The 21,418-nt window shown below is 38.6% G+C and overlaps 2 protein-coding genes across 2 annotated transcripts in view; one reads left to right on the top strand and one right to left on the bottom strand.

The window, feature by feature from the left end:
* LOC128855867 (ubiquitin carboxyl-terminal hydrolase 46) overlaps positions 1 to 21,418 on the top strand; it is a 66,962-nt gene that overhangs the window by 21,172 nt on the left and 24,372 nt on the right. The gene's annotated exons all lie outside the window — the stretch shown is intronic.
* On the bottom strand, positions 12,205 to 20,507 carry LOC128855831 (uncharacterized). Its single transcript, XM_054091038.1, has 3 exons — positions 18,350 to 20,507; positions 16,987 to 17,047; positions 12,205 to 14,453 (listed from the first exon to the last, which is right to left on the bottom strand). Exons 1-3 carry the CDS (start codon positions 20,422 to 20,424, stop codon positions 12,318 to 12,320), a joined length of 4,272 nt encoding a protein of 1,423 aa, XP_053947013.1. The 5' UTR covers positions 20,425 to 20,507; the 3' UTR covers positions 12,205 to 12,317.

Raw genomic sequence — 21,418 nt, 5'->3', positions numbered from 1 at the left:
GATCGTTAAAAGCCTCTCAGCGGTTTTGAATGAATCAGCTGATTTGCTGACCTACCAAGGGATGTGAAAGCCCTTTTTTACTTCGTGACCGTCTGAACAACGACTGATTGGAAGACTAATTGTATTCAACTAATCTCACTTTACACATTTTGTTTTCTTTCCATTCGCCTCTCTCTGACGTAACAGCCAAAGTTAGTGTCACAATTTCGCTTCGGATAGCCAAATCGTGTAATCTATAATCCTTGGTATGCTTAAGCCTATAAACCGTGAACGATGTGGGTCCAATTTGTTTTATTTACATTTAAACTCGAGCGTCCTTTTCGAAATACCCTTTTGTATTTGTATGCAACCAATTGTAAGTATGTATGTAGATATGTTTACGCAGTCTTTGTTGGAGAAGTAATGACGTTGAAATCATAAAAAATCGTTTGTCATACATACATACATACATATTTCTCCACATTTTTCTTGCTTTATATGCCTGACATATGTGCATAAATATACATATATTAGGGATGCCAACATTGGTGGACAATTTATATTCTGAGATAATTTTGATGTAATCCCGAAATTTCGTAATAAAACTTGGGATTAGCTTAAGGCCACAGTAGCCATAGCTATAAGCTTTTTGTATTTTATAGTTAACTATAAATACAATTGTAAAAAAAAAAAACCTGGGATATAACTTTTTTAATGAGCCAAAATTGAATGGCTGAAGTAACTTGAAATAAAACAATTTACAATTTTTGATAAACTGAAAAATCGGATGATTTAGGAACATTACAAATAACAGTGGCAATACATGGAGTTTTTGAAAAGAGAAAGAAATAGACAGGACACTAAGTGATTTCTTTATCCGCTCTCTCAAATAGATTTATAAAATTTTTAAATTCGGAATATTCCTCTTTAAATTTAAGTAGCGAAATTTTCGGTAGTCGCGATCTGTGAGGTGCAATAAACGATGTTTCGGCAATTGGCGATTCATTTGGACTTCATAAAGGACCTTATTTCTACAATTAGGTTGTTGTTGTAGTTATAGCATCATACACATTCCCCCTATATGAACAGGAAATGATGCTGGAGTGGCAAGTTCTTTGCCGGATATAAGTCCGGGCCATTCCGGTAACATAGAAGCGACTGTCGTGATCTACAATTAGGTTCTCTAACTCCCCATGGGCAATGTCTTCCTCGTCGGTTCCTCAATTTTCGACTAACATTTCATAAGTTTTTCGCTGGGGGAGTTTAATATGTCGAATTGGCACGCACAAATGCCTATAATTATAAAAATACGATGTCTCTCAGACCAATTTTCCCGAAGGCAATACTAGCCTTGGGGGTCGGCTTTTTCATTTGGCACTACTAAAGTATCAAAAATTAAACGAATAAATCGATTTCAAATAAAATTTCTGTCCTCAGGCTTCTATGGGAGAATTTAAAGATATTTTTATGTAGTAGATTCTAATCCTCACACTCCTACATAAGTTGGTATTTTTCACTCGTTCTCAGAACAGTTATAATGCCAGGTCCTTAAAAAAGATAATTAGAGGGTTGAAATGTTCAAAGAAAATTTTAAGCAGCCAATTTTAAGGGGGCGTCGCCGAAGATGAAAGACTCGTATGGCTTAAGATAAGTGCGTAAGAAAGCTTAGTTTAAGCTAATAAATCAGTAACATTTGGTATAGATACATTGTAAACACTTACACTTAGGAGTATTTGGGCGGATCGATTTGTATTTAACGCAAATTTTAGACCTTTTGTACTGCATAAAATCATTAAATAAAAGTTAACAAAAATGGTTGGTGCGTGACTACCATTCGGAATTCAGAGATAATAGCGATCGCTTTTTGGTAGGCAATGGCAAACCTCCGATCCAGGCCCCATCCACTCATGGAACCACATCAAGATCCACGCCAATTATTTACTTTTTTTTTACATACAAAACCTCCTGATCAAAAACATCTTTCGGCCTCAACACTTGCCGGCTAAACCGTCTAAAGGTATTCATAAGCCATTTGACGATAATAATCCGTTTCTTCACATTTAAAAAATGTTTCAACTTTTTATATGGAAAAGAAAATGGAGAAAATGGAAATGAATCTAATTATTTTGCCGCCATAAAAATAACTGACGGCGAGAAATCCGTGCCCGCCGCGATTTCTTGCTATTAATTCTTTGCAATCATCGCTCAAAATACTTTGCGTCGGCAAGACTTTTACTGTTTGTTCTAAATAACAAATAAGTTATTTGAATATTAAAAGAATTAGAATGTTAAAAGAATACCAAAATTATTTATTATCTTCAAATTTTAACAAAAAAAAAAAAATCTTTTCTTTTAATTCTAAATTTCTTTAAAAACATAAAAAATATTCTATAAAAAATCAATGGAAATAAATAAAAAAACAAGAAAACAAGTCTTTAAAAAATTTATGAAAATAAAAAAAAAGCAAAAAAAATTTTATACAAAAATGTATGAAAATTAAAAATTTTTTTTTTTTTAATTAATGAAAATAAATAAAAAACAAGAAAAAAAAATCTACAAAAAATAATTTATTGCTGATTATTGCGTTTTTTTTGTTCGCGGATCTAAGGAAGTTTGCGTACATCGATTTAATAAATTTTCCCACTATTTCTTAAAATTTTGTGTTTTCTTAATATATTTCAAATTTTTCGGGAACCCGCAGCTTCTCAGTTGCTGCAAATCGCAGCGGGATTGACATCCCTAGTATGTATGTATGCATATTTGTACATACATATGTACGTGCGTGTATTTACATTTGTGTCACTTTTTGTCAAGAATGCCTTTTCGCTGCGTGTACGCGTACAAAGCAAAGGATCAGCAGCAAAATTAATGGCAGAGCCAAAGAAGAAATTATCGTTTGCTAGCTGGTGGGCCGCACCCCTCGTTGACACTTGCGCGCCGTGTAGGAAAATAAAAGTAAATAAAGACTTCTTTTTGATACGGGGGACAGAATGGTTATGTGGCAACTGAAATACGCTGTGCCATAAAACTTTGCAAAGAATTTATTTGTGTATGTAAGTGCTGCTGCTGCGGCTGCTTCTTTGTTCGCTTAGCACGTACTTTTGTAAGCCTATGACATTATATCCATAAATAATCATAAAATGTAAAATATGTGCATATGTACATATGTACGCATTACACCTACAGGGTGTTTCACAAGAATGCATTCTCAATAAATTTTCTAATATTTACATCATCTTTGTTAGCTCTAAAATGAGCTCTGAGGTCTTCATTGTTGGCCGGGCGAAAATGATGTTGGATTTTTTGCGGCTTGTGAAGAAAATGCGCAACATCGCCAGGGAAAAGATGTATCAAAACGCAATGACAATTTTAAAGCACTTCAAGCTGGCGCTTTGTTCATTTACATTCTAAAATTTAATGGGCAGTTCAGTTATTTGAGTGGACAAATTTTTTAAATTCCGATTAATAAGTGAAGTAGATTTTTTATGAGTTTTGTACAAAGTTTTAAACATTGGTTTATATGATATTTGGGGTAGAATGAGTTACATACATATATTTCTATAAAAAACTAATGCAAATTAAAAACAAAAACAAAAACAAAAAGTTCTACAAAACATTAATGACAATTAAAAAAATGGAAAAAATAAAAACTTGCTTTATAAAATTAATGAAAATTAAAAAAGAAAAAAATATACATATATAAAAAATTAGGGAAGTTTGAAAAAACAAAAAAAAAAAACAAAAAAAAAACAAAAAAAATGTCTTTAAAAAATTAAGAAAATAAAAAAAATTAAAACAATTTCTTTGAAAAATTAATGAGAGAAAATAAAAAATCTATAACAAATTAATGAAAATAAAAAAAATTTGTAAAAAAAACAAAAAAATTTATGAAAGAGAAACAAAAAAATTCATGAAAAGTAAAAAAACTTAACAAAAAAAAAAAAAAATATAAACTTTCTTTATAAAATTAATGAAATTTAAAAAAGAAAAAAATATATAAAAAATTAAGGAAGATTAAAAAAAAGTCCGTATAAAGGTAGTAAAATTAAAAAAAAAATTCTTTAATGAAAGAAACTAAAAAATCTATAAAAAGTGAATGAAAATAAGAAAAAATCTATAACAAATGAAAATAAAAAAAATTAGTAAAAAACAAAAAGATCCATTAAAAGTAAAACAACAAACCAAAAAAAAAAATAAAAACTTTCTTTATAAAATTAATAAAAATTACAAAACAAAAAAAATTCTATAAAATATTAAAGAAGATTAAAAAACAAACAAAAAATAAAAATTCTTTATAAAATTAACAAAAAAAAAAACTCTTTAAAAAAATTAAGAAAATTAAAAAAATACGAATAATTTCTGTAAAAAATTTGTGAAAATAAAAAAAAACACAAAAAAAAAATTTTTAAAAACCCAATTAAAAAGTTTATGAAAATAAAAAATAACAAGAAAAAAAATCTACAAATAATTAATAAAAAAATATCAAATTTCTCATATTTTGTGCATAAGTGTGTACCGTTACGCGCCGATCCTTTAGTTCATATATCTCATTCAATATTTCAATTTGAAAAATGTTGAATTTGAAAATTTTTGGTCATACTTTTTCAGAAAATTGTACTTCAAGAAAATGCAGAAACAAAAAAATCGATTTGATGAAAGTTAAAACTAGAGATAACTCCTCAAACAAAGGTAGTCCAGTAATAAAATTCTGAAATATTTCACAATATTGAACAATTTTTCAGATCACAAAGTGTTAATTTGTAATCTCTTACCCACATTTTTATCGTATTTGGTTGGTGTTTACGCACTTAGTAAGCCTTTTTATTTATTTCTTTTCTTACTGTATTAGCCTTAGTTTCACTTTCCTTATGGCTAATTATATCCGTTGGTAGAAGCGCTGTGGAAAGTAGTTAAAATTAAAAAAAAAACTGAAACGAAAGACGAATGCCATAAAAAAGTGGCTGATAACAACCATAAACGAATTTCCCTTTCTAATACCTTAAAAATACAAACATACTCGTAAATCAGTAGAGATGCGTGCGTTTTATATTCCTTTACTTTCACTGCGACTAAACGTTTACATTTTATAATTAAATCGCCTGAGCGACTTAAATTTAAGTTCTACTATTTATGCTTTAACTACAAATTAGTTATTTTCTCGTTTTTCATGCGGTGAATTTTTTTTGCGTTTTGTTTTTTTTTTTGTCTTTTTTTTTTTTTTGTCTTTTGTTTTTTTGGTTGATGTTTTACCATGTCTGCGAATACTTCCGACGATGCGTGCAAACTCAAGCTGTGAAGTCGGAGTCAACAAAACAAAAAAAAAATATTATAGTAATGAATAAATATAATAACAAAATAATAAAAGCAAAAAATAAAATTTAAAAAATATATAAATAAAATTAAAAAATATAAATAAAATAAAATATATCACCAAATAAAAATAATAATAAATAAATAAAAAATTCAAAAATTAACCAAAATAAAAAAAATTAATAAATAAAAAAAAAAAAATTTAAACAAAAATTAAAAAAAAAAACAAATATAAATAAAATAAAAAAAGATCTGTATATAAAAATATTAATAAACGTGGCCGCCGCCTCGGCCCTTAGAGTCAAAAGTATGGCGCTATGGAAAGAACGGTGGTTTGACCACGTCTCTATTTTGCACACTCTCAACAGTCAGAAACAAGAAATATACTATTCTATTCCTAGACTTACCTTCGACAAACTCTTCAAGACAAGTATACCGTCAAGAAGAGAGTGGCAGAAACCAAGGCCATGGAGAAGGGGGAAATTACATTTTTATATAGATGGTTCCAAGGAATTAGTACTGGGGAACTATGCGTTCGACTACCAGACTACTGCAGCGTTTATCAGGCAGAGGTTCTAGCTGTAAAAGAAGTGACTACATATCTAAATACGCACGCGGTAACAAAAACGACTATAAATATATTATCCAGGCGGCCATCAAATCAATGAATGCGGCTTTACTAAGATCGAAGGTTGCACAGGAATGCCGGGCAGCGCTAAATGATATTAGCGTCGTATTCAAGGTCAGCCTTATTTGGGTTCCGGGGCACGGGGATATTGAGAGAAACTGTTAAGCCGATGAGCTAGTTAGGAAAGGTCCTGTTCTACAACTGCTCAGTGACAAAAGTAGGTACCATTGGAATACCTTTGGCCACGAGTAAACTAATAATAAAAAACAACATTACCCAAGAGGTCAATAGGCCATGGGAAGATGAAGATACATGCGTAACAGCTAGGCTACTATGGCCGCAAATAAACAAGAAAAGGACAAAAGAATTGCTTAGCCTCTCAAGAGATGATATTTCGAAGGTCGTGACTTGTGTCACCTGTCATTGGCTATTTGGCAGGCATTCCTTGAGACTAGGAGTATTCTCCCATGAACATTGCAAAAGTTGTAGAGATTAGGAAGAGGAAGAAGCAGTTGAACACTTCCTTTGCAATGGTCCAGCCTTAGCTAAAATCAGAGCAGGTTGTCTAGGTAAACATTTTTTCAATTATATTACAGAACCGTCTGGCGCGGGGATTATACCAATCCTGCGCTTCATAAGAGCCACAAAATGTCATAAGAGCCACAAATGTCCCGTGTCCCAAGGTTCAGTGGTATCACAACGGACCTGCAAGGTCTAAGTCATACGAACCGACGACCTAACCTAAGTATAAATTAAAAAAAATTAAAACAAAAAAAAAAAAAAAAAATAAATAAAATAAAATAAATGTAAAAAATTTAAATATAAATAAAAATAATTAAATAAAAAAAAATAAAAAAAATAAATTGAACAATATCAATAAAAAATTAAAAAAAAAAAAAATTGCCTCTCTTGGGTGTCTAACGCGTAACACTCGTATGATTGACATTGAGCGTTTACTTACATATATTCCTACACGGGCTTAAAAAATTTGATAAATGCTTAACATTATTTAAACATTATTTGTGAACTTGGGCCATAATTGCTTTTGGAGTGCTGCAATGTGGGCTATAAGATGTTTTTTGATGTCCGTTGCGTGCTACAAATGCCACGTATTTGTTGTTTCTTTGGCTGAGAATGGGCGCCAGTTCAGTGGCGTTGAACTTTCTACATACATTTTATTATAAGTATAAAATAAAAAAATATATATAATATATATAATATATATAAACCTTGTCTTGCATTTAACCTTGAGTAGTGTTTAAACTTGTCTTACACTTTTTTTGCCTCAAATTTCTTACTAAAGCATTTTTTCTTGTTTGTTTGCAGGTGAGTTGCTTGTGACTACTAAGCTTGTCGGCTATGCGTGAGTGATCAATTAAATGCGGATTTAATTTTTTTAAGTTTTGTTTTTCATTTGCCATACATAGACTCCTCCCGTTGTTTTCTTTTTTACTTTTTATTTTAATTATATTTTTTTAAATTTACTGTTTCACTCTTTTTTATAGTATTTAATTACGTCTGTTTGTTTTTTGTTGTTGTTTTTGTTGTTTTGCTGATAGAGATCAGTTAAAATTATATGCTTTATAACCGTTAACTATTCTAAATTGCGTGAACTTCCGTTCAATAAACTTTAAAGATAACAAAACCCCAATGGTTTTTCTTTACTTCAGTGATTTTATGGCCGGAGATGGTCATCTTGGGTAGGTTTAATAATCGAGTGCGTAAACTACTCAGAGCGCAGTAGATACTGAGGTGTGGCAGCAGCTCACAGATAGGCGAAGTTGTTTGATTATGCGTTCAATAACATAAATAATAATAATAACAAATTAAACGACTGCACTTTTTTCGTCCAACCCACGCGGAATTATTGCAGTCCGCATGACTTGCGATCATGAAGGGCAAGAGTTTTTTAAACAATTAGCTTTAAAATTGTTCAGCTATTGAAAAAAATCATCGGCCATATAAAAAGTTAGTGGAATACCATCGTCAATCATTTATGGAGAGAGCATCGTTCTTTTAACGGCCAATATACGGAAGCCTTTTAGAAAGTCCATGGAAAAACAAAAACTACTTGTTTGGGGTAAACCTTTTTTTTGTATTTTCGGCATATTCTCTTTTAGGCTTATACACTTTATCCAACGCTTTTCTAGTTTGTTGGTCCCTTCCGAGTAATAGAATTTGTCCAAATCTGCAAAATAGCCATTCGTTTCTGCAATCACCTCCTCGCTTGAATGAAATCTGTTTCCTGCCAGGCATTTCTTAAAATGGTGGAACAAATAATAAACCGAGGGATCCGAGGTAGCCAAGTCGGGAAATTAGGTGGGATGTGAAATGAGTTGGAACCCTATTTCCATTAATTTTGCGACCCCAACTGCTGTGACGTGAGCTGATAAGTTGTCGTGATTGAAAAAGAAAACCACTCGACTTCCTCGATTTAGAGGAATGCCAAACACGAAGAAATATACCTATCTGGCTGAAGCTTGGTGTGTGTTCTTCCCAGAGATGCTACTAACTAAGCATAACCTCGATGCGCGCCAGTAGTGCAAATTTTATGACTGTGCACGAACTTTTCAAACAACCCTAAAAAATGGCGCTGAAATGAGAATTAAAATCACGCATTTTCCATTTAGTTCGTACTTTATTTTACATCGTTTTAAATAGAAGCTTAAAGTTACTTGATATTTGAGAATGGAAAATAAGGGGCTAGGAATGGGCAGTGTGAGCAGTTCAATCATAAATCTCATTCCAAACAATTTTCTAAGACTAGCAAGAGTTGGAATATTGATGAGCTTTAAACGACTATTGTAAGCGTAGGTGGGTAGGTAAATGGATATATTCCATGCTCTCTGAGAGGCTACTAACCGCTGGTGAGAACAGTGACGAACTAATTAGCAATAGGGCCAAGTAAGGATGCCCCCAAGGGCTGTTCTTTCTTCGCTGTTGTGGTAGCATTTTCAGATTGACTCTCTGATTAACTGATGGGCCACAATCTACTGCCTTTCCATCGTTTCCATATACACCAGATCTGTCTCTCTACTTAGGCTTTGTCTTGAGGGCGAAAAGATGTGAGGGATCGACACATTTCGCCTACCCAAAACCTTCTAGGTTAGGTTAGGTTAATTACGTTCGTAATTAGCTGCATCTAGCTACTAGCTACTGATGAACTTCACCAGATGTATAATATTTAAACCCGCCATACCCGCAGGTTTAGCGAAAAAGTGAGAGCCCAGATGTCGAAATCTTTGCCAGATGAGAGCAACGCAGCTGAGGAGAAAGTGTTGAGATTATTCCTCCTCGTCCACAAGACAGCTTCTGTAGAACGGACTTAAAGCAATCCCAAGACTCCCCTAATGACACTGTCCGGTAAGGATACCCACCAAACTCGAGATCTGGGGCTTTGTTAGCCTTAGGAGCTTCCTCGAGCGTCCCCGATCGACCCGTGGCCAGAAGGATATCGCGACCTACTAGCCCAGCGCTCGCTGAGTTGATTCGAGGCCCATCTTTCCAGAAGCAGGCCACAGCTTCTTCAAGGAACCCTAATCCCCTCATTTTGCGGCGAAACCGTTTCCAAAGTTCCCTGTCTAGCCAGCTCCTAGCCAGCGGCTACCTCCGCTGGGAAAAGACTACAGTGTCACGGAAGCCTGAATTTGAGCTTGATGGGAGAGCTCCTCACAGAATACTCCCCCACCAGCCCTTCTGTCGAACTTTGAGCCATCCGTGAACATGTTTGCCACGCCTTGCCGCCAAATGTTACTCCCGCCCACTCATCTCTTGAGGGACTATGAGTGGAAAAAGGTCCGCTCGTACCTATCGTGGGCCTAAGTATGTAGGAAGCAGAGATGTATTTTTTTTCCGCCAAATACTCAATGTATGTCCGGCACCCCGCACGATACTAACCACTGATTTCCTTGGCCCTTTAAAACCACTCACCTAACTAACAAATCTCACTCATTGCACCAAACCCGTCGAAACAGCATGTTTCCTGTGCCTACCGTTAGATGAAATACACGATGACGCTCGGTGACTACATCGTACTGGTAGGGCTTGGTGAACTTTTATTGCAACAACAACGATTACCGCTAATGTATTACTACAATAACAACAGTACCCGATGACAGCTATGGCCGCAGCTGGCCTGACATGAAAGATCCCAGCAACTCTTTAATTGATGACTATTTTGTTCGTGCTTGCACCAATTTTCGAAACACTTTCTTCCATTGAAGGTAACGCCAAGGGATTCGTTTCGAATGCATCAATCGCTTTCTTCAGGCGCCTAAAAAGTGATTACTATACATCGTTTTTCTCGGTCATGCAATATTAGTTCATTCATAGCATCGAACTTTTCTGGCACAACAACCGATTTTGGACGAGCTTCACGACACTCGTCTTGCAGCGATTCACCAACTACCTAACAAGTAGTGAATAAAACTAAAAAAATCCTTCCAATGTTGCATATGATTGGCAGCAAGGATGGTAGATTACTAGGTTTGGTCTTTAGCTATGGTAAAAAACGAAATTGAGCGAGTAACTTTGGCTGCCATGTGACCGGGGACTCGGCAGCATAATTCTACCCGCTCATTTCACACACTCGCCCAATTAGTCGTTGTACAGACGGCAACGAAGTAACATAAACGAAGGCTGTGTTTATTTTTTTTCGTATATCACCAATTGACCTCAGTTTTTTCGTAAACAAACCGCAGTCATGACCCCGGTAATAACAGCTGATTTCTTCAAATTCGCTGAGAGCCGGTTAACGGTTTGATTTTGGCCACACTTTCTGAATTGTTTTCATCATGATTTGGCAGCACTGTATTAATTGCGTTTTGACAAACTGTTACGTAATTCCATTGCTTTTCAAAGTGTTCCGCCTGTAAGCCAAATGGTTTGATTTCGTCGTAGGACCGTCAAAAGACAAGCGTCCTGCTCCTAACCACAACTCCAATCCTATGTTATTACTTAGCTTTTCAAAGCAATTCGCCTGAAACTCCGCAAAATATTTTATACTAAAAAAATGTCTATATTATACTTGGTAGCACTGGCCTAAGCATGTCGCTTGTGATCTAAGTGGCAATCAACCAAGTCGCTCGATAATCGCTTAGCGATTGTTGTTGCTGTCAAATATAAATGTTTCGCTTGACTAGCAGCGGAATTCTCTAGCGAGCAGAGCAGTGCTGAATCGAAAGTGGTAACTGTCAGTTTAGACGTCTTCATATTGATGTTGCCATTTTTTAAAATAATTTAAATATCTATATTGTAACCCAATCGACGTTGCATCCCATTTGCTCAAATAAATTAGTTTCAATAAAATGACGAATTATTAGTAAATAAGGCGTTTTTCAATAGGTGCGCTTCAACTTTTTTCCGATAGGGAGGGCGAACGACGCAATATTTTTTATTTTTCGCTTGTCATTTGTAAACTTCATTAGTATACATTTCATCATGGAACGCTACACACTTGAGCAACGATTGCAAATCATTGAATTTTATTATAAAAATGCGTGTTCTGTTAAGAAAGTTTAAAGTCGCAAAATCATCGTCAGTGATGAAACTCACTTTTGGCTCAATGGCTTTGTCAACAAGCAAAATATGCGTTACTGGGCAGAAAGCAATCCACACGTGATTCATGAGGCACCGTTGCATCCCGAAAAAATCACTGTTTGGTGCGGTTTACATGCCGGCGGCGTAATTGGCCCATATCTTTTCGTTGACGAGAACTATCGCCACGTTACTGTGAATGGAAATCGACACCGCGACATGATAAACGATTATTTTTGGCCGCAATTGAATGGTATGGACTTAGACGACATGTGGTTTCAACAGGACGGGGCCACAAGCCACACAGCACACGCTACAATTGATTTGTTGAAGAGTAAGTTCGATGAGCGCATTATTTCCAGAAATGGACCGGTCGAATGGCCGCCGCGCTCGTGTGATTTGACGCCTCTAGACTATTTTCTTTGAGGTTATGTGAGGTCATTGGTCAACAGTAACAAGCCGGCGACGATTTGTGAGCTCAGAGCCAATATTGAACGCGAAATTGCTGGAATTTCGGCCGATTTATGCAAAAGAGTGGTCGAAAATTGGGTTCAACGATTGGACTTCGTAAAACGTGCACGCGGTGGTCATGCAAAAGAAATCGAATTTCATACTTAAATGTATATGTTGAAACTCGATAATAAAAAAAAATTAGTTAAAAAAGTCAAACAGTTTGTGTTTTATTCAAAAAAAAAGTTGAAGCGATCTTACTGAAAAACGCTTTATTAAATAGGAATAGGAATTAGAAAGTTAAGTTTTTAAATTAAGATTTTTTATATATTTTTTTTCTATGATAAATGCAACACAATTTTTTTCATTATTTTTCAATATTTTCAAATACCAATACGTTTTATTTATTTTCACTTTAATACACCATACATTTTTCATCAGGATTCATCTCCGCACCTGGCGTACATCCAAATTCGCGCGCAAACTCCACATTATTTGCCAACACTCCATTTACGTCGAAGAGTTCTTCGGTGTGTGTGCCCAAGGGCAAGAACGTCGGCGGCGGCTCACTCATGTATTTGGCATAGCAACGGGATTGCGCAAAACTGATGAAAAATAATTGTGTATTTGTAAAGTCCACACCGGGCAAAGTTTCACGTCTTAAAATTTCGCGATTGCTCGGATCCACCGACTCCAGCCATGCGAGATAGGCTTTGAAGGCCACATTTAAGCCCGCACTATCCGTCATTAGTTCACGCAATTTGCTGGTATTGTAGAATTCGTTTGGTATGTTGTATAAAAAGTTGCTGTACTGCATGCGATAGCACTCGGATATGTTATTGAATGCTTCCATAACCGATTCGTCACGTGTAATCTCAGTTTCTTCCGCATCGGGTATCATAGCGCCAACCAGCTCACGTGCAATGCGTTGACCGATTATGGCATACTTTAGAGATTTCGCATAGAAATAATCATAGAAAGGTGGATGTAAAATACCCCAACCGGTAACGATGCCATTCTCCTCTAGCTTCATTTGTATATCCATGTATTCGACGCTATTTTCATCTACCTCAGCATCGCCACCATAAAAACGTTGTTGCTCCTTGTAGCCCCGGTATTTCATGACGATATCTTGCATGAGCCAGAAATTTCTACGTTCCAGCGATGGCAGATCACGCAGATTGGCGTTCTTATATTTGGGGAAAGACAGCGTTTCGTAGAGCATAAGTTTATTTTGAAAGATTCGACGCGCATTCTCGGGCAAACCATCTACATTCAAAGTCTCCCTCAATGCCTCCTTGATTGTGCCAAAAAGTTGCTCTAAATCGGCTCGAATTGCGCTACGGTGATATGAAATGTTTGTGCTCGAATAATACAGTTGACCAATAAATTTAGGGAAGTAGCGCATGATGAGCTCTGTGCAATACGGCGCAGGCGGGTATTTGGCCTCATCGCGAGGAAAGTTGATGGCGGAGAGGGCGCGATACATTATGTAATTGGTCAGCGTTGGTTTGGGATTGTTGCGTGCAACACGCGCCAAATGTTGAAAATATCTCGGCGACTGCATAACAATCTTCACGTTTGCAGTGCTCGTATTCAGACTTATATCCAAATACTTTCCGAAATTGATTATATTACCAAATTGTTTCGACAGATCTGACAAATCTCGCCCCTCGTAGACAATTCGCTCGGGCTTGCTATCTTTCGACGGTGGCAACGATTCTTCTTCCCTCATAAACCTGCACAACTCGAACTCGAAACGTATAATATCGCCAGCTACGCGATCCGTTTCGTCGGCTCTTAGCGCCAACCAAGCTTGTAAATTCTTCGACACCTCCGTCTGCAATTGTTCGGAGATTGCATCGCGTTTGTCCGCATCCAGAGCGGAACCAGCGCTACACAAATTGCGCGGAATCAATGACGTTTTCGGTTCAGTCAAAGATATGACAGCTCGGCCCTTTTTTTCAACCTCCATTCCAATTAGAAAGTCGAAACCGTAGTTGAGGCGTAAGCGCGCGATTACTTGCACCCAATCGTAATTGATATTCCAGTTGGTGATCGAAAGCAGTGGCATGCCGTTGTATTCTTTAACAAAATTCATTAGGAAATTCTTCTGCATATCGGACGAACGAGCAACTGTCAAACAGGACATGTAGAATTCTTTAATTTTGCGAATGTCTACATTGCGTTTACTGTTGGTCTTAGCATTGATTGCATCGAGCAGCCGTTGTACATCTGTTTGTACACGTTGAATCAGCTGTGTCTGGACTGAGATTAGCGCGTCGCCCTCTTCAAGTTGTGGCTGATGTTCTGGCCATTTGCCGCATGCAAATTCGTAAAAGTTATTGCATGGATCGGCTAAGGGATTCATGTATTTGAGTACCTCGGTTGCCTTAGCATTGCGTATGATTTTTCCTTCAATATCGCGGTTGCTCGCGTCACGTTGAGCCGCAACTTGAAATGCGAAACAACTCAAAGCGATTGCGCTGCTTAGAGCGACACACAAATGTAGCGATAACCGCACAAATCTCGGCATTTTGACGTAGCGAAACTAAAATCAGTACTGAATTGGTTGGAAAATCAAATATTGCTTTTAGAATTTTGCTTTGTACATCGTTTTCTTCTAACGCAAGCATCACCTCGTTCGGCGATAAGCATTTGCACGCCTTACAAAGGGTGATCAGATTGGAGGTGCTTTTCCAATAGGGTTCGTTTGACAGATCACGCGTGACTACAGCCAAACTATATACATAGCTTTTTTCAGTACTCTTTGGCATTTCATCATGGAAAGATTTACGCCTCAACAACGTTTACAAATCGTACGAATTCTATTACGAAAATCGAGGCGCTGTGAAAAGTGTTCATCGCGCATGCAGGCCAATTTATGGTGCTCAGCAATGAGGCTCATTTTCGGCTCAACGGCTAAGTCTTATAAGCAAAATTGCTGTATGTGGACTGAAGGGCAGCCCGTAGCTATTTAAGAACAGCCATTACATCCATCGAAAAAGATAGTTTGGTGTGGCCTATAGGCTGGAGGAATCAGCGGCGCATATTTCTTCAAAGACGAGGCAGGCGCCAATGTAACAGTGAATGGCGAAGTCTATCGCGCCACGAAAAGCAACTTTTTGATGCAGGATGCCGGGTGCCGGAAATTGAAGTCCATGATCTCCACAACATTTGGTTCCCAACAAGACGGCGCTGCTTGTCATACAGCCCTTGAAAGAATAGATTTACTGCGTCGTTGCTTCGGTGAGCAATTTATCTCTCGTTTCGGATCAGTGAATTGCCCGCCAAGTTCGTGTGATATCACACCTTTGGACTTTTATTTGTGGGGATATGCAAAGTGTAAATGATTTGTGGATAAACCAGCTTCGATTGTGGCATTGGAAGCGAATACTACTAAAGTTATTCACGTGATGTCGACCGAAGTCCTCGAGCGAGACTTTCAAAATGTGTGTTGACGGATGGCTGAATTACGGCGCAGTTGGGGGCCAGCATTTGAACGGGATTATCTTTAAGAAATAAATATCATGAACGGTTCTACACAAAAATATTAAAAATTGCCCAATCAATTTTCATTTTTTTATATCAATTTAAAATCCGATACCTCTAAATTGATCACCCTTTACCAATCCCCCTATACATACACCCAAGGTCTAAATTAATCGCGTACGTGCTTCAGGAAGCAAAGGTCACAGTATTCACGATATTTTTGTTTACATTTGCACAAATGAAAAAATAACTCTGAATTATGCAAAAATATGAAACAAAAATTTCCAATCAAAAATTATTCATCAAAATGATTGGAAATAGTAACAGATTTAGCCCTTATCGAGTATTCTGGTCTTCATAGTTTCTCGAGCTCCGTTGCGAAACCTAGAGTCAAAGCGAAATTTTTCCATTCCGATCTGTTCCCTGCTTGTGCTTTTACTTGCCATGAGTCCCTTGGTCTGCCTCGGTTGCGCTGACTCTGGAGTTTCCAGTCTAGTGCTTGCCTGCTGATCTCCGTGCCTCGCTTGCGTAGTGTATGACCGAGACACCTTTACTTGCGCCCTCTGATATCTTGCGCGATTGGCTTTTGTTCGTCAGTGTAAGTCGTCAGTCAACATCGTCCCTAGGCCTGCCTTAGTTGCGCTGACCCTGGGGATTCCAGTCTAGTGCTTGCCTGCTGATCTCCATGCGTCCCTTGTGCAGTGTACGGCCGAGCCACCTTCACTTGCGCTCTCTGATATCTTGCGCGAGTGGTTTTTGTTCGTCAGTGTAACATCATCGGTGTAATTCGGCGTTCGATGTCCAATTGTCTGACCACCAAATGCGCAGGATGTACCTAAGGCTGCGGTTTACAAACACTTGCAGTTTTCTAACGGCTTTTGTTGATAGGTACCATGTTTCACAAACGTAGAGAAGGGCAGACTTAACATTTGAATTAAAGATTCGAAATTTGGAATGCCCGCTGATTTGTTTGGAGAGCCACACTGGTCGGACACTTGCAAATGCGTTTCTTGCTTTCTGCAGCCTTGTGAAAACATCACTTTTGCATCGTCCACCTGCCGCAAATTGGCTTCCGAGATATTGAAATTCGCTTACTTTGTCAATGCTGTTCTCTCCAATATTGAAGAAGTTCACGGCCGATCAGCGCTGAGAAACCAGTACTATTCAAGATGCTCTATTAAAATAACGTACCATAACAAGGAAGGGGTCCTTCTATGTTATCAATAGGGGTTAGAATTTCATCAATGACGACCAGGAAAAGAAGCGGGGATGAGGTAATGCCCTTCCTCACGCCCGCTTCAGTTCGTATGGGCTCCGTCAGGCTCAGTCATGCGAAATTCGGCATTCTAAAACCTCGTATTCCGCTTCGATTAAGTCAGTATTTATCAGTCGCTTCGGTGATGTCAATTGGCCATCTCGGCGCTACGATTTGACCATGCCAGACTTCTTCCAAGGCTGCCGGGAGGAGCCGATTCTTTGCGAATAATCCTTTAACGATTCAGGCCGTTATGGCGAATATCAAGCAAATCATTCGTGAGTTAGAGCAAGAAACTCATCAAGGTCTTGGATGTTCCCATGACAGTCGACTCTACATTGACGGAACGACCAAAGACTGTCGTTCTAGCAACATTGCCGTGCATTATGCTGCTACAACTACAACAACCAAGGTTTTGGAAAACTGGGTTAATAGGAGGAGCTACTGCGAAGTCAGCCGAGGCGATCTTGGTTTTTGAAAGGACAACTGGCGGCATGTGCAGCAGAAACATTAAGTCCATTGTGTTGCACTCGGGTTCTCTTTTTTTAAACTTTCTTTAAATCTATCCGACCTCTGAAAAATCTGTGTAGATGTTGTGGTGCCAAGGAGCCAAGGCGGTCGCTTCTTAACACCTAAGAGCCAAAGACCTCAAGCCTGATTCGAACGAAGGTCGGAAAGACGTACACAAACTGGTCCGCCGTCTCATCCTCCTTTCCACACGCTGGGCAGAGTGCACTGTCTGAGATGCCTACCTTTTCCATGTGCTTCGTGCATAGAAAGTGGAACCGTCTTCAGTCCAACCAGCTGCCTTCAGCCCCTTCTGCTTAATGACAGGAGGATCTGTGACAGTCGGTCGGACATGACAGGTAACATCAGTTTTGTCCATCGCACACTCTCTCAGCCTGCCAAGCTCGCTTGTGGGTTGAAGCAACCCGTTCGTTAACCGTAGCTTTGATGGTTGCAGAAGGGAGTGGCAGTTCCGGACCAAAGAAGTTGGCCTCAGGGCACATCCTAGCTAAAGAGTCAGGCGTCGAGTTACCCGCGAGAACCACGTGTCCCGCGATCCATCTAAGCATCAGGATATTGTGTCTACCGACATAGTTCAGCCTTGATTAAGAGGACTCAACTACCCTTGAAGTGGTTGGAGGGCTCTTTCAGAGCCGGAGCCGTGCTCGATCCTGAAGCTATCCGTAAAATTGTGAAAATTGCCGGGGCAGTCACATGAACGAAAAGGTGTGCCATAAATAATGGGAATGCTTGTTCTTTCGAAAAGCCAAATAGGTGCACCGAAAGACATCTCGAGAAAATTTTATATTTTGTCAATTTATGTAAAATTAGTGCCGTACATCAGAAAGGTTTTTTTTCTTTGTTCACTCCACTCGGGAGCATAGACCTCGACAAGACTCAGTCTTGCGTAGGTGTCGTTAATTTATTTTGCTTTCTGGCAGGGTAGGAGATTAGCCTGCTGCTACTTACATTAAAAAGGTATCAGCTTAGCATTTGCAACAGGGTTACCAACGTTTATAAGTGCTGCAACATTGGTGCTTTCTTACGTGCCTCGCCCAACCCCATAGTTTTCATGTAGCTCTTGGTTGTTGTTTTTTTTTTTTTAATTTTATTAATTGGGAATTATTTATTTTACATAGATATATGTATATATTTTTCTAAAAGTAATTCAAAACTAAAATAATTCTAAGAACTAATAAATAACGCATTTATCCGGCGGATTCATATCCACTCCCATCGCACAGCCAAAGTCTCTAGCGAACTCGATGAAATTTCTCAGCGGCCCGTTAACTGCAAAACGCTCTATCGAGTGCCTTTCAAGCGAGCTGAGTGTGCGTGCTGGTCCTGCTGTACCGGATTTCCTTGTCCCTGAACCAGCGGCGTTACAATGCATTTGTGCAAAGGCAATGAAAAATAGTTGCGTGTTGGTAAAATTGAATTCGGGCAGCGTTTCTTTCGACAGCACTTCGAAATCGTCAGTTGGTTGCAGGAAGGCCAACCAATTCAGGTATGCATTGAAAGCCACATTTAGACCGGCACTCTGTGCCACTATTTCGCGCAGTAGTGTTGAATTTGAAAATGACAACGGATCGTTGTAAAGATAATTACTGACTTGCTGACGAAAGCATTCACTACGATTTCTATACTCGAACTCAGTTGTGTGATCCCAATTTAGTAAACCATTAGTCGACGTAGACCAGGAAATGTCATCGAATGCGCTGGCTAACAAACTGGCCAGTTTGTGACCGATCACTGCGTAACGCATAGAATTCGGATATTCTGTATGATAGAGTGGCGCTTGCAGCAGTCCCCAGCCCATTTCGAAGCGTGTCTGTTGTGGACTGTAGAAGATGTGCGTTTCGTACGACTCCACTTGATCGTAGAGGTTTGTGCGCTTTGGTGGAAAAATGCGTTGAAACTGTGCCTGTTGTCTATCTTTCATGAGGCTATTCAAATTTTGCCAGTAACTACTGCGATTTATGTTTATATGACTTATTTCCATTTTGCCATAGACGGGGAAGGCCAGATGCATCTCCGCGAGCTTGCTCTCAGCTATGCGGCGTGTGTAGTCCTTGATCCACGGCTTTTGCAAGCTCATGCGGAAGGACTCTTTCAGCTTGTCGAACATGTTGAGCACATCATCTCTAGCGGCGACATTCACATGATTTCTATAGAACATCTCGCCGAGCACCTGCGGAAAGTAGCGTTTGGCCTTTTCAACGCAGTGCAATGCGCGTATGTTGGGCTGATCGTTGTGCGGCAAACTCAGTCCCAACAATGTCTGGTACATAATATAATTGGCGATAGTTGATTTATTGGAGGCCGCAATGAGTTTGATTAATTGTCTGAAATACGGTTCGGCGGCCATGTAAACGGGTTTATGGATCGGTGTGCCAAAAGTGGCCGCAATGAAATCAATTTTATTTTCAAAGTGATGTGTAAAATCGTAGAGTGTCTTGCGTATGTCGCTGTCGTAACTCTGCCACACAGCTATTGTCGGTTGATTTGCGTGCTTGCGTTTTACACCAGCACAAAGTTGATACTCAAACGCCACCAGTTCGGTCGCTATCTTTTGCGATTTCTCCATATCGAGCGACAGCCACATGTTGAGGTTCTCGGCTACTTCGTTTTCGATTATCGCATACTCTTCGGCGCGTAAAGTTGTCCTATTGGTGGCCTCCTCGCTGCACAACTCGGGCGGTATGAAAGTGTCGGGCTCCACCAAATATATGCTATCTTCGTATGGATACAAATAGTTGAGATCGATTTTCACACCCACCAATATATTCATTCCATATTGGAAGCGTAAAGTGCCTACCATATCTGGCCAATTATAGTTGTGACTTTGCCATTTGGAACCCGGTACTGCCGGAAAGCCGCCATGTGCTTCTATGATTTGACTAAAGTATTCCTGTTGTATTAAATTATTACGTTCGACAGTTATACAGGACTTGTAAAAGTCCTTCAATTTGCGCCCATTTACGCCATCCTCTAATTTCGTTTGCTCCTGCAGCAAATTACGCAAGTCGTGATCGATTTTGGTGCGCAAATAGATTTCCGGATTTTCCATGACCGGCTGCATGTATTTCGTGTCGATGTAGGGCTGCTCCCAACTGCCACAGGCGAATTCGTAGAAGTCAAGACATGGATGAGCGTGCAAATTCATGTACCTGGACACCTCGTTACGTTTCCTATTACGTTCACCCTCTGCAGCGTTCGCACTCCAAAGCATCAACAGTGTGCAGATCGATAGTGCAGCTTTCAGCATATTTGCTCACTTTGTTTTACGATGTAAGTTTACGTACTAAGCCCCGGAGCGCACTAAATGTTGAGGCTGGCATCGGCAGTTGTTTGGCTCGGCTGCGTATATGAAAAATTGATAAGTTCGAATTGTTTGAATGAATGCTGGGTGTTATGCGATTCTAATACTCCTGAGTGCTAGAGGTTATCTCAAGCGAATGTATGCTAATTCTGTAAGATTTATTCGAAATACCGCTAAGCTCATATAATATATACGCGCGCATACATACATACAGACATAAGTGAGGGGGCATTCTAGTGGGATTGTGAGTAGTGTGGGAAGGCGAGGAGAATCACTGATTATAAATAGTGTAAGGCACAGTTTTCACATGCAAATAAATTAATTCAGCACCAGAATTTTTTAATATATCATTGCTCCCACTTTTTATATATAAAAAAATCTTGTGTCGAAGAGCTGATTGGAGAAAGCTGCTGCAAAATTGGTATAGAACTTAAAAAAGCGCCCAGTGAGTTTTCATTGTAAGAAAGTAAGCAAAATTGTAAATATGGCATGACCAGAAACTGCAGGGTCTCCAAAGCCCTCTGGCCGAAACTGCATCTTAAAAGGACAAATAGTCTGCTTGGATTCAACAAATCAACTACAACCCTCCCCACAGATTTTATAAGGAGCACTGCAGTATTGGCTCCCTAGCCAGTAGAGTGGGTGCACCTCCCAATGACTTCTGCAGGAGTTGTGGAGATGCAAATTGAGTCAGTACAATACCTATTCTGTGAATGTCCTGCACTTCAAAGAAGCTGTGCCAAATATCTTGGCGATTATTTCTCTGAAGACCTGAGAAATTTGCAAAATGTCTCACTGGATTGAGTAGTTACCTTTTCAAAAAGATCTAAGTGGTTTAAGCTACTTAGTTAAGGGATGGAAATCAAATGCAGGTATCATAATGGACCTTCTTGTCTTAGACAAGAAACCTGGCTAACTTGACCTAATCTATGACCAAAAA

Source organism: Anastrepha ludens, chromosome 2 (assembly GCF_028408465.1).
Source record: "Anastrepha ludens isolate Willacy chromosome 2, idAnaLude1.1, whole genome shotgun sequence".
In the NCBI taxonomy this organism is placed as follows: domain Eukaryota; kingdom Metazoa; phylum Arthropoda; class Insecta; order Diptera; family Tephritidae; genus Anastrepha; species Anastrepha ludens.
Note: the sequence above shows the minus strand (reverse complement) of the source record. Positions and strands in the feature narration are given on the sequence as shown.